The 13,678-nt window shown below is 41.9% G+C and overlaps 1 protein-coding gene across 1 annotated transcript in view; it reads left to right on the top strand.

The window, feature by feature from the left end:
* Positions 1 to 13,678, top strand: part of plxnd1 (plexin D1) — a 71,870-nt gene that overhangs the window by 56,708 nt on the left and 1,484 nt on the right. Inside the window, exons 24-35 of the mRNA XM_079238906.1 lie at positions 378 to 508; positions 2,523 to 2,721; positions 2,828 to 2,974; positions 3,122 to 3,278; positions 3,630 to 3,733; positions 5,966 to 6,029; positions 7,303 to 7,337; positions 7,979 to 8,083; positions 8,232 to 8,395; positions 8,488 to 8,635; positions 12,837 to 12,977; positions 13,102 to 13,176. Coding sequence (XP_079095032.1) covers positions 378 to 508; positions 2,523 to 2,721; positions 2,828 to 2,974; positions 3,122 to 3,278; positions 3,630 to 3,733; positions 5,966 to 6,029; positions 7,303 to 7,337; positions 7,979 to 8,083; positions 8,232 to 8,395; positions 8,488 to 8,635; positions 12,837 to 12,977; positions 13,102 to 13,176 — 1,470 coding nt within the window. The remainder of the gene's footprint in view (positions 1 to 377; positions 509 to 2,522; positions 2,722 to 2,827; positions 2,975 to 3,121; positions 3,279 to 3,629; positions 3,734 to 5,965; positions 6,030 to 7,302; positions 7,338 to 7,978; positions 8,084 to 8,231; positions 8,396 to 8,487; positions 8,636 to 12,836; positions 12,978 to 13,101; positions 13,177 to 13,678) is intronic.

Raw genomic sequence — 13,678 nt, forward strand, 5'->3', positions numbered from 1 at the left:
CTACACCATATGGCTGCAGTCCAGAGGGAAGACTTCATCACACCACTGTTCAGTCACACCCTTAGATAGGTCACACTCATTAAGACGACTCGGCATATTTAGCGACAATCGCGCACAGTAAGGAACTGGAGTGGGAGATACAGATAGTGTGCAAAAATGAACAAATAAATAAATAAATAAAAATCTGAGAGGGAGGTGCCTGTAAAGATGAAGGGAGAGGGTGTAATAGAAAGATGAGGTGTACACCAGATGGATCACTCGGGAGGTAGGATGGTGAAATAGATTAGGGAGGGCGCAGCAGGTGTGCAATCCAGTTAGAGTGAAATCATGCAGAGAAGTCACTGTTTCATCTGCCCTCTGTCCTCCTCTGTCACCAGGCCACCAACACAACAAAGCCAAACATAGAAGAGGGCATCACACTGTTCTCCACCCTCCTCAATAACAAGCACTTCCTGATCACGTTCGTCCACGCCTTGGAGCAGCAGAAGGACTTTGCTGTGCGAGACAGGTAACTGCATCATTTGCTGCCATTCAGTTGCAACGTGCACAGAGGAAACGTTGCAAAGTTATTTGCAAAATTGCTAAATTGCAAACACTTTGTGTTTGGTGGTAACAGTGTTGTAGGTTGTCAAGTATTTTTAAGGCGGCTTAAATCGACAACGAAGGGACTGGGTGTCATTAATAAATGGTCAGACAAAAGAGCTGAAAAATGAGGTAAAAAGTGAATAACTTTCAGAGGATAATGTCAGGAAAGACTTTCTGTACCTTTCCGTCTTGGATCTGACCTGAAGCATCTTCTTACTAAACACACTCTGTTGTTTTTTCACTGTGCTGTGAAAATGGTGTGAAGAATCATCCGTTCTGTTTAGCAGCTTTTGCAGTTCAACTCCAGGAGATCCAGGATTCTCCCCACATAGATCCAGTCCTTTTGGACAGTTTGCTCAGTTTCTTTAACTCTCTAACTGTGATACTGCTGCTTAAACAGAAGAATGCAAAGCAGACTTTCCTCAGACTTATAGAAGATTCATTTCTTCTGTCTTCTTCCTGCAAATGGCAAATCTACACTCATCTTTTTTTGTTCCGTTTTGCCATTTTGGTACCCTAAAGAAAATGATGATGGATTTTGATCATTAGTTGCCCTCACTGGTGAAGGCACATGGTTGAGACTACGGACCAGTTTTATTCTGTTGAGTGCTACAAGCGAAGAACTACAACTGGCTCAGCCTTTGTTTTCAGACATTGTAAAGTGATCACTTTCTGTGGTTCAGCCTCCACTGACCCACCTTTAAAAGACACCTGCTCTGACACTTGTGTTTGTCTGGGGAATTAGGGAAGCTGTGTGCTAGACGAAGCCATTCTGAGACACATCTTGTTTCCCAAACCTAAAAGTAGCTTGTTAATGCAACCGTTTTGTGATGTTATAAAAACTTTGTTTGGAATATTAAGCTATGGGGAATTTCTTTCAGTTTTTCCCAGACAGGGGAATATTGACAGCTGCTAAAGTTAAAGGATAAAAAGCCAAATAACTAGAAGACACAGGTTAATTATTCCTAAAACTGCAGATGATCTTATTTCTGCACAGTTTTTCATAAAGTATTAAGTTTTCTTACTTACAATATTACTGGTTTGGTTTATTCTTACCATTCCAGATTACAGCAGACAGATAAAAAGTTCCTAGATTTTCACTCATTTAGCTAAAAGTGATAAACAGGAGGATAGCAACAATTTTACAAGAAACAGTACACATGTAAACATGTAGCAGCTAATTCTCAATATAAGCCCTTCAAGAGGTTAAAGAGACTAAAATAAGGCAAAATATGAGTAAATATTGGATTTACTTCAGCCAAATATTCCGAGACACCCAAACTGAAAGGCAAATGTTCTTCTCTATTTTTCATAGATCTTGTTATAGATCTATTCAAGTTAATTATAAAATACTTTATTTAAAATAACCTGTAGTAACCTACAGACAGTTAAAACACCTGAGCTCCCAAAGAAGAAGTCAAATAAATATATAAATGAACTTTTTTTTTCTGAGCACAGCAGCAGTATTTATTGTTCTACTTTGAGTCTATATTTTCCCAGGCTGGCGGCTCTGCAGAGTGCTTGCGGGAGTTTTGTAAATACTCCCCCATTTTTTTTAGCGTATCTGTTTTGGTCCTGGTGTTCTAAACCTAGCAATAGTCATTGTGCATCAGAGAGAAATTCCAGGGGTCAGACCACTTCCCTTTTCCTGCACAACACCAGCACTTTCTGAGTGAGGTAGTCTCTTCCAGCTGGATTAAGGGGACTTTGTTAAGGAAATCCCCTGCACCTCTGGACACTGACTCAGACACTCCCTGCATTAGATCAGACCTTTATTTGGCTCTACAGTCACAGGTGCAGTAGGAGGGACTAAACCATGTTTTGGTTTTAGGGCTTGTAAATCTCTACTGACCACACACTGATGCAGCGTTTGTGTACAAGCATGATTTTGCTCTTTTTTACCCCCCCCTTTGCTAACCTGTTACCTCACCCCTCAGATGCAGCCTGGCATCCTTGCTCACCATCGCCCTCCATGGTAAACTTGAGTATTACACGAGCATCATGAAAGACCTGCTGGTGGATCTGATCGACGCTTCAGCCTCCAAGAATCCCAAACTGATGCTGCGCCGCACGGAGTCGGTTGTGGAGAAGATGCTTACCAACTGGATGTCCATCTGCATGTACAGCTACCTCAAGGTGAGGAAGCAGAAGATGGCTTAGGGTTGATATGTTTAAGAAAAAAAATAAAAACACTGTCTCGATTTTTGACTCCATTTCAAAACTCCACTGTTTCATTTTCCAGGAAACAGTGGGTGAGCCCTTCTTCCTGCTGCTTTGTGCAATCAAGCAGCAAATCAACAAGGGCTCGATAGATGCCATCACTGGGAAGGCTCGCTACACCCTCAATGAGGAGTGGCTGCTCCGTGAGAATATCGAGGCCAAGCCACAGGTCAGATACCCTTACACACTGGCATCTTACCTTTCTCACATCCAGTCAACCAGAAACTTGCATGCCCAATTGGAATGACTGAACGAAGGTTTGTGAAATTTAAAACGCCGCCATTTTTGCTAAGTGTTTCATACTTTGTTTCTGCAGAACATCAACGTGTCGTTCCAGGGTTGCGGCATGGACTCGCTGTCCGTCAGGGTCATGAATACTGACACAATCTGCCAGGTTAAGGAAAAAATCATAGAAGCCTTTTATAAAAACCTGCCTTTCTCCCAGTGGCCTCGAGCAGAGGATGTGGACCTAGGTAAGAGCACATTTTCTCTGATTATTTTCATCCTCTTCCCTCTCCGACCCTCCAAGATATAGTAATCTCCTTTGCAAAAGGTCAATTCTTCTCATGAAGCCTAACTAACCTGAGGCTGCAATATAATAAATGACAGAATGCATTGAGGAGAGTGTACAGTCATAATCACAAAGAGTTATTGCTTTCAGAGGCTGTGGGGCCTGCAGAGCTGATTTGATTAATGGTCTAGGAATATTTCCACAGGTCATGACACAGAGTTAGAGCATGGCTGCCGTTTGTCTCGCCTATTCCTTCCTAAATTTAAAATGAAATCGTCTAACACCTCTACCTGCTTTCTTCTCTCTCTTTCAGAGTGGTTTGACTCTGGAAGCAACAGTAAGCTTCTGCAAGACCTGGACAACTCCTCAGTGATAGAGGATGGTCGAAAGAAACTCAACACAGTCTTCCATTACCAGGTGTGTGTGTGTGTGTGTAGATGTGTGTAGATGTGTGTAATCACTGGGAGGGGTGATATCATTATTATATGAGCCTTGGCCGAGGTGCTGAAGGTGAGAACTCAGTGCAGCTGTGTTGCTGGCAGCTTGTGGGTCTGTTTTAGGCGTTGTTTGCTGCTCTTTTACAGCAGCTGTAGCGTATTAAAGTTAGTTCTTGTTTTTGTATCTGTTACAGATTAATTCAATATTATGTCGTTTTTTATAATTATGTGTTTATTAATTAAGTTAAATCATTTGGAAAACTTTTGCTTGTAGGATTTTAGAGGCTTAGTTTTTCAGTGTGTCTAGAGGTCAAAGTGATTTCTGTCAAATAAAAGTTCAAACTTAAAGGTCAGTCAAACAGGCTGACTGATATGAAGGGGGGTGAGGGTGGTAATCGTTTGTTCTGTTGCATTAAGGATGCATGAAAGCACATTTTTTAATTTGTAATCCCAGAATCTTAAAGTTAGAGCACCTACACCCAACTTGTTTCCCACTATTAGGTTCATTGTCAAATTCAGCACCCTGAAGGATTCAACTTTAAAAGTCATTCTTTCATTGTGATCCTTATTTCACTATAATTGGCTTCTAGTGAGCTGCCATGTCATAGAATCATTCTCTGACTCGTTAAATCACATATTCCCTCGGGAGGATTTTCCTGTGCAACAGATAGAGGTGGAAACAAACTCAGTACGTACTCTATAATCAGTCTGCACAGTGAAGGTCACAGACTGAAATGAAATAATGATATGCACACATCGTTGAGAGGAGGGAGCTTGTATTGTATTAACTGCTTAGGCTTACTGTAAGTCATTAGATAAATAAAAGAAAAAGTTTGAATTTATGCAAATTAATGAGTTTGACAGTAAATGGGTTTTTTTTGTTTTTTTTTGTGTTTGAATAAAAAGTAAATGTGACTTTTTAAATACCAAATTGTTTTTCATAAGTTAGTAAATTATTGCAGAAAATGTGTCCAGAGACTTCAAATATGGAAATATCACCAGTAGACCAAGTACTACGAACACAACAGTATAAAAAGATGCATTATTGTCTAAATATAAGTACTTGGTGTGCTTAGTGCATACTACTTACACTAAATCTAGTATAATTTTTTTAACCATGCATTTATATGAAACCATTTATGAAAGTTACAGTTGTTACTTTTTTAAATAATATCACATGTCTGGGCATAAAATCGAAACAGTTTAATTACTTATTAATCATGATTTAATAGCTATATATATATATATATATATATACATATACATATATATGTATATATATATATATACATATACATATATATGTATATATATATATATATATATACATATACATATATATGTATATATATATATACATATACATATATATGTATATATATATATACATATACATATATATGTATATATATATATGTAGTATTTGCAGTATTTGAGTTGATTTTTCATTCGCTTTAGTTTGGAAAGTTACATATATTACTTTGTTATCTATAAATTTATATTATTTTTCATATTACATATTTGTACAACCCTGCCCCTCGCCTGAAGACTGCTAGGATAGGCTCCAGCTCCCCCGCGACCCTTACTTGGATTAAGCAGGTTCAGAAAATGAATGAATGAATGAATATTTGTATATTACATATGCAAATTCCACAAAAACCTTTGTTACATTCATTGTTTTTCCCAGCAAAGTTAACAATCTCTGCATCTGGCAACTTTATAGAAAAGAAAATAACTTCAGAATGAACACATTGGCCATGAGCAATGTCTTTGTGTGCATATTTGCTTATGTCTATGTTGATTTGTGCCTGAGTAAACAAATGTGCAGTGACTCTCAACCTTTGACCCGTTACCTGTACTTGTTAAGTGCTCTGTGGAGTTTTTGCTGAGGCGTGGGGACAGAGCTGTGAAAGCAACGAGCTGCAGCATGTACCAACAGTCTGGGTTCACTGGCGAGGCTGTTCAATCCATTTCACTGGGGGTTGACTTTAATGAGCCCAGTCAGGCCTCAACAAACTTGCCACCACTCTTGATGCACGCAAGACCAACACATACGCACATACACAAACACTTGCACCATGGAGCACCACATTCCCCTTGAGGGCATGCTTAATGATGCTGTTGTGGTGCACCCCAGCTCACCCCTAACCCTGTGACCTCTGGCCTCTCTTGTCTCTCTCCCCTCACTTCTCCTTCTTCTCCCCTTTCACAGATCCCTGAAGGAGCGTCACTGGCCATGAGCATGAAAGACAAAAAAGAGAACACCTTGGGGAGAGGTACGTCCCCTTTAAATACACCCACTCCATGTCACTTTGTCACAAACACTCACCCACATTTGGATAAGTGCACACCCCCCACTCAATCACAAGAAAACAGTAAATGCTTAGCTGATTATGAGAACATGAGCCTCTCATGTAAACATGCATGAAATCATCACCCTTCCATCTTTAAAAGACACAGACGACATCTAAAGACGCTCTCGCCTAATAAATCACAACGCCTTCTCTGGTGCTGATGGCGCCGCCAGAGCCTCTTTCCTCCGATGCTGTAGATTCCATTAGCGTGTGTCAGCTTGTGGAAAAAATGTGACGAAACTTGGCCCCATGTCCAGCGTCAGCGCAGGTTTTGCCTGTTGACAAATGCGTTTACATTCAGCCTCTAATGGGCTCGTGCATTTGTCACCGAGGGTCCACCTCATATAATCAGCAGCGGACCAGGGTTTAGTTCGGCTCAGGCTCTGTCCATCAAAGCCTTTTCTCCCATTCATACTCGGCCAAAGACAGGCTCCTGCGCGCCAAACCTGGCTCCTGCTTCAAAGTGTCAAGGGGGATGTTATGAGTCTGTAGTGCTCCCAGGCTAATACGAAACACTGTCCTGACTGCCTGTGATCAGCGCTGAGGGTCTGGACTGGGGCCCGTTAAGCAGGAGCATCTTTGCCAGTGTGGGCTGTAATGAGAACACACTCACTCTAAGGGTGTGTGTGTGTGTTTGTGTGTGTGTGTGTGTGTGTGTATATGCACAAATGCCTGTCTTTGTTTTAGCCGTTGTGCGCGCAGTAATTTGCTATATTTGTCTGCGAGCCAGTATTCAAGCTTTGTTTGAACATGAATCTACATTTGTCCTTGTGCTCATATCTGTTCATGCATTTGTATGAGTATGTTTGTGTTTAGATCTATATATAAACCAGCTAGCTTTAATGTTTTTATTCCCAGCGTTGGCCAAGCATTACCATCTCATTACAGCAGCTCCACAACCAGTCAGAGACTCTGTGTCTGTCTCCCCTAATCTCTCTCTTTTCTCTCTTCTCGCACTCGTAATCTTTCTCTTTCATTCTCTCAGACAGCTGCCCTCCCCTTCAGGCCCACAGTCCACCCTAATCACTTTCTCCTCTTGCACTCTATCTCCCTTGCTCTCCTGTCAATCTTTTTTTTTTCTCATTCGTATCTGTCACACTCCTCTGTGCTTCCTCCTCCTGTCTCCTCGAATTCGCTGATGTCTCCACCTCACTGATTGTTTTGGTTTTGTGGGTTTTTTTTGTCTCCCTTTTAGTCAAAGATTTGGATACAGAGAAGTATGTTCACTTGGTGAGTATCTCCTTATAAGTAATCAAAATTGTTCTATACACGATGTCTGAGTTTATTAATAGAGCTCTTCCTATATTCTATTGTTAGTCAGCCCGGAGCGAGTCTGACGACAGAGAATTGGGGTGAGGTGGGGTGGGGTGGGGGGGGGGGGGGGGGGGGGGGGGGGGTGAGAGGAAAGCTGCTGAGGAGACATGACAGCGCTAATGCAGCTTAAGGTCTTTCATAAACGTCAGCTAAGATATGGGCCCTTTGACTTTACAATAATGAGTTCCTGGGAATACAATTTGCCGGGTGAATAGTTAGTTTTAGCAGACAGTTTTGGAGCAGAGGAGGTGGAATTTGCTTCTTTCTTTTCCTCGTCCTCTGTTGAGGCCTGTAGGAGCAAGTCAGAGTCATGATCCAGTTCACAGCAACTGCAAAGAACAAATTTCCCAACTCCCATCACTTCCTTAATTCTGTTTATTATCCTGCACTTCAAAATACCCTGACGTGAAGTCTGGATCATGTGTCTAATGCAAGAAGCAGAAAGTTCCCCTACGACAGCTCATGCAGTGAACACAGGAGTGCATTCACTTAGCTACTCATGCTGTGGTTCATTGCTTCAACCTGTGTGTCTGAAATTTGACCCTTGGTTTTTTCAGGTCCTACCTCATGATGAGTTAATAGAGACCAAAAAGTCACACAGGCACAGCCACCGCAAGAAAGTCCTGCCTGAAATCTATCTGACGCGCCTGCTGTCCACAAAGGTGAGCTGAAAACAAGAGGCCGATCGTGTTGCTCACGCTGCCATAAGAAGTCAAAACACGTCACTGTTCATTGCCGTGTTTTCATGGTTTGTAACACCCTCAGGGACCCCGTGTGTCTGAATACTGTGCATACTCTGTTACTCCGCAGGGAACTCTTCAGAAGTTTCTAGATGACCTCTTTCAGGCCATCCTCAGCATCCCTCCGGACCGCCCACCTCTAGCTGTCAAATACTTTTTTGACTTCCTCGAGGAGCAGGCTGACAAACGGGGCATCACAGACCCAGACACCCTGCACATCTGGAAAACCAATAGGTATGCAACTAAATGCTGTTTTTTTAAGTCCCCTTTGGTCTGCCTCACTGTGCAAATGTCTTTTTAAAGCTTATCTCTGCCTGTCTCTGCAGTTTACCACTGCGTTTCTGGGTGAACATCCTGAAGAACCCTCAGTTTGTGTTTGACATTGATAAGACGGATCACATGGATGCCTGTCTATCTGTCATCGCTCAGGCCTTCATCGATGCCTGCTCCATTTCTGACCTGCAGCTAGGCAAGGTAGGTTCATCGCTCTCGCTCTCTCTCTTTCACTCTCAGCTGTTTCCTGAGTTGCTATTAGCAGTTTCGCCATTTCACCAGGAACAGCAACATCAACAAAAACAGAACTTCTCACCTATCAACCAAGCTGCTTTCAAGACAGTTTAAGATATGGGGTTGTTCACACTCAACATATTTATCTTTATGAAAACAAACCCTGGTGTTATTGATACGTTTGCGCGGATTGTTTGAAGAAATGTGAATGCTCTCTTCCAATCTATACAAATGGATCAGCATCCAATGAGAAAATGGGCCTCAATTAGTTTCCAAGTGAACTCTGGTGAGGTTCGATTGCAATATATAGAAACAACATATGAAAATACAGTAAGTGCTTCTTGATTTCAACCTCACCTTGTTCTTCTAAACATATTCTGTGTGATATACTTTTGTAGAACAATCCAAATCAGTCTTGTCCTTTCTGTAGTTGTGTGTGCCTCTTCAACCTCTGGGTGTTACTTTGACTCCTTCATGCATTCCAAAAGTTCTTTGTCAAATCTCCACTGATAAAGAGGCTGTCACAGCGAGCCCAGCGGAACCCAGGGAACACACTCACCCTGACATTCACCATATCCACATACCGTCTGTGTAATATTTGTTAGTTAACATTAGTAAAAAAAAAAAAAAACACAGTGCAAAGGAAACTGGTACTAATTTTAGCTTAGATCCAGATCAGGAAACTGAACTCACTGGCTGCCAAAGACAGTTCCAAGTCTCATTCGCTGATTTAGTTTGGGTGAAAACATGTATTTTAGCCTGATTAAATCATTGAGGATATCATGGGTGTGGATTTCTTTGTTTTTTGGAGATGTGTTGGTTTTTGCAGCATCATAACTGCAGCATCAGACCTCTTATTGAGCAGGTTTAGTCAATAGAAATAAGGGGTGGGTGAGTAAACCCTCCTTATTACTCCACCTATTTTGTTTTAATATATATATATATATATATATATTTTATTTTATTTTTATTTTTATTTTTTTTGCTTTTTTACCCTCAGCCAAACAGAATGATTCATTCACAGATGAATGAATCATTCTGTTTGATTCATTCATATATCTCTTGTTTCTCTGAGACAAACATTGTCAGTGTCAATTTAATTCCTTCAATCACAACGTTGTTGGTCTTAGTTTCCAGCACTGTAAAACCTGTTGTCAGTGAAGATGAAAGCATGCACTCGTCTCAAAGTCATCAGCTGTACTGATCAAATTCACAAGTGAGTTTGCAAATTAGAACAAACATGATTAAAATAACCAGGACCACCTGATCCTGGATCAACCTGTCAGTCTTCAGAGTACTGTAACATGCACATAAAAAGCCACCAAATCCATAATAAGCCTTTGGCCACTGTAAGATCTTTGTTTTAAGGAATTCATGGACAGTAGTTTAGGATGGGCTTTCAAGTTAGTGTGTCTGAAATGTGATGCAGAAATATAAAACACTCACCTTGTGAGGGATGGAGTCACTCTTCCCTGCTGCTTTCTTCATCTCCACATTTTAAAACCTTTTATTTATTGTTCTGCACCCGTCAATCACATTTATGTATCAGTCTGCTGTATGTATTTAGCCTTCAGACACTCCCCCTCTCGCACACACAGGCATGCACACACACCTCGAGTCCCCCTGTGAATCCTCATCCCTAAGCCTTCAGACTGTCAGCTCCATCTACCTCTCCTCATGTTATTTCAGCCCGTTTGGCTGGTCCAAGGTCACGAGCACCAGGGATCTCTTTTTGTGTTGCGCATAGGTTTGTGTGTATCTATAGTGTGTGTACATTTTTCTGTCTTCCTATCTGCTTTTCTATGTGTGTGTGCTAGCATGTCAGTGTCCCCACTGCTCACAAATCTGTCTCATCCTTCAGACACTGTGACCCTGAGCACGCTCTGCTTCCTGTCTCTTTCTGACTGGCTTCCTCCCTGGAGGGAGCTGAGAACTCATCATATAATGCCCCTTTTCACCGAGAAACGCTCTGATTTATATACTTCACTTCAGTGCCAAAATAAAATCCAGTGTGCTCATAGCAGCGATATTCCCATGCACACGCAGGAAAATGCATGTCCATGGGTGCAAAGACACATAAAACCTTCAGAGATGAGATGGAGTGTGTCTGCAGCATCCTCATTATCAAGTCGCATCTGGCTGTGCCTGCATTGTGGAGTCTCCTGGATCAAGGATGTGGCTGTGCACGGGTCAAGGAGAGAGGCATGGCTCTCCTCTCCATTTTGAGTGTTTATGGTCGCTTATTTGTGCTTGTGTATGTGCATGTGGGATGATGGCCACAGGAAAATATGGTGAAGGGGAAGGGTATGAAATCTGGATTAGTAAGAGCTCAGCAGGGGGCAACAGGAGGTAGGAAGCTAAGCGTTGCTCGTGGTATCCACAGAAACAGTGTTATCTGGCAAGATGCAGAGTATTTAGGGCCACCAGGTCACAGGAGGGGTGGGTTACCAGGCAGATGGGGGAACAGCAGGAAGTAACCTTGCGGACAGGAAGGGAGAGGGTTCCCCATCATGAAGAGCAACTGTGGCTGTAGCCTCTTAGTTCCTCAGCACATTTAATACGCACAAAAGGTGACACAAATAACTCATGACACATGACAAATATTAAGGTGCGTTGTAAGCACCTCTACCACTGCTGAAAGCTGTAGCTGCCAGTCTCTTTTATGCCCTCTGTTTCCCTGTCCCACTTTCCCTCTGTCCTTTTCTCTCTCCCCACACACACACACACACACTTACACCACACAAAGCCCACAACAGTAGTCACTACTAAAACTGGAATATGCCCACAGCCTTTTAGCCCCGCTGCTTTTCTTCCTGCTTGAATAAGCACCAGTGTGAGAGGCCGAAGTGACTGCGGGGAGAGTTGTTTAGACTGGAATGTTCTCTGGCACTGACTGTCCAAGACTCCTGCAGTGGAGAGGAAACTGTTCCCTCCCTCCATTGTCTTACTTTTTGCTGATTTTGATTGAGTCATTGATAAATTATGTCCAGTTTAGTTTAACAGCTACTTATAGGAGCGCCGGAGACGACTAAAGAGCTTCTTTTTTTGCAAGAGAAATGAGTGATTAGAGACTTATAGCACAGACTAGCCTGAAATTGTGATATGTACAAAAACTGTAGACCAGAAAATCGATAGGGTTAAGATTAGGGTTAGATGCAACGCAGAATAATAATTCTCATCATTTGTATGCTGAGAGTGTTATGTTATTATTTATAGAGAGTTAAGTTGAAGTTTCTCAGAATTTCTATTGGGGAGGCTACAGAGAGTAGCGTGTAGTGATTAGACTCATCAGTGTGAAGTGTCTTCGTCAAGTAAAGGCCAAAAAAAAAAAGACACGATATTCTCCGAGTTAAGATGTTGATGGTGGTCGGATAAAGCCAGCATGAGGTTGATGGAAAATGTCAGTTTTGTGTCTGAGGTCATTCAGGAGTTGATTGCATGAAGGTGGGTTGCCCAGTAGTGCGTCTGAGAGACAGAGTGACTGGATCGTGGTGATATTTAAAGCTCAGCAAGCAGAAAATGATGGCCTTGAGGACCTCGGAGAAGAAAGCTCATTGGTCAAGTACAGTGATGTTGAAACTGTTTCAGACTTAAAATAAAACTCCACCCATAGCTTCCTTTGCGGGGTATAAATATGTAAGCAGAATTTTCTTGTCACATCTGAAGGTGAATGAAGGTTGGGACTTTTATTTAATGCCGTACAGCTTAATCTTCAGCATGCATCAAGCTTTGGAGGCAGATCATGTGTTTTGTAGATATAATCTGAGGGTGACAAATTAAAGGGAAAAGCTAGAGTCTTTGGCCACACTGAGCCTACAATGATGCAATCAGGAGCATTTTGCTAGTACAGTTTGGGTCCACTTATTCCCTCAGAGGAAAGGATCACTGTAAATCAGTGCAAAATGTTCTTGGTGATCATGTCTCTCCTATAATGCAATTATTCTGTTCAGCCAGAAGGAGAAAACTTCCATAATGCAATATAAAAGCCTACCATTTCTGTGTAACACTGACAGGAAGGAAGTTCAAAGTAGCATTGAACTACAGTCCAAGTACCTAGAGCCCTTAAGCGAGGAGATCTTTGTTTTCATTCATGCTCTTTTTCATTGTGTCAAGTCTCCAAAGCTTAACCATGCGGCTCAATTAAGCTGAAATGTTTGTGTTTTTTCAGGACTCCCCTACCAACAAACTTTTGTATGCCAAGGAGATCCCAGAGTATAAGAAGAGAGTCCAGTGCTACTACCAGCAGATCCAGGAAATGGCCCCTCTGAGCGAGCAGGAGATGAATGCTCACCTGGCTGAGGAGTCAAGAGTAAGTCAAGAGTGGAAAAGAGTCTCGTGTGTTTCTCATCTGGCTCTGCCAAGGCCTGTAATTACATTCTTCAGTCTAATGTTGGAATTTGATCTTATCTAACATTTCGATGTCTTTCCTGCAGAAGTACAGAAATGAATTTAACACCAACTTGGCCTTGACAGAAATCTACAAATACGCCAAGAGATACAGAAACCAGGTGAGATATTACACTGCCGTTCTCTGTGTTTTGTGATTTAAGCTGTAGATTAGACACGTCTGAATGTTCAGACTGGCCCGTTTTGGCAGCCTCAACACCTCAGTCAAGCCCACTTGGTGTGTAAGGTTTCGCAGATGGCTATTGGAGCGTGACGTATCAGCGTGGCATATCACAGCACTGCTGACAGATGAAACGCACAGTAAACAAACTTGCAACCTGTCACTAAATGGCCTTGTTAAATATGTGCTGGAAATAGTTGTGTTTTTTTTTCTTTTGTTAAAGAAAAACAGGTTTTCAAAGGCTTTAAAATCAGAAACAATCAGATGTGGGCCATCATCCAAGCAGCAGCCACTATACCGTGTTGTTCAGACATCTCTTTCCAGCCCACAGATGCCTTTCAGTTTAAGCAAACAGCGTGCTGTTTACCTTCTCCTCATCCAACACCCCTATCTGCTTAATGACACTGTTAAGTTGCTGCTTCAAATCTCCTGTTTTGCTTTGA

Source organism: Telmatherina bonti (assembly GCF_933228915.1).
Source record: "Telmatherina bonti genome assembly, chromosome: 4".
Lineage (NCBI taxonomy): Eukaryota > Metazoa > Chordata > Actinopteri > Atheriniformes > Telmatherinidae > Telmatherina > Telmatherina bonti.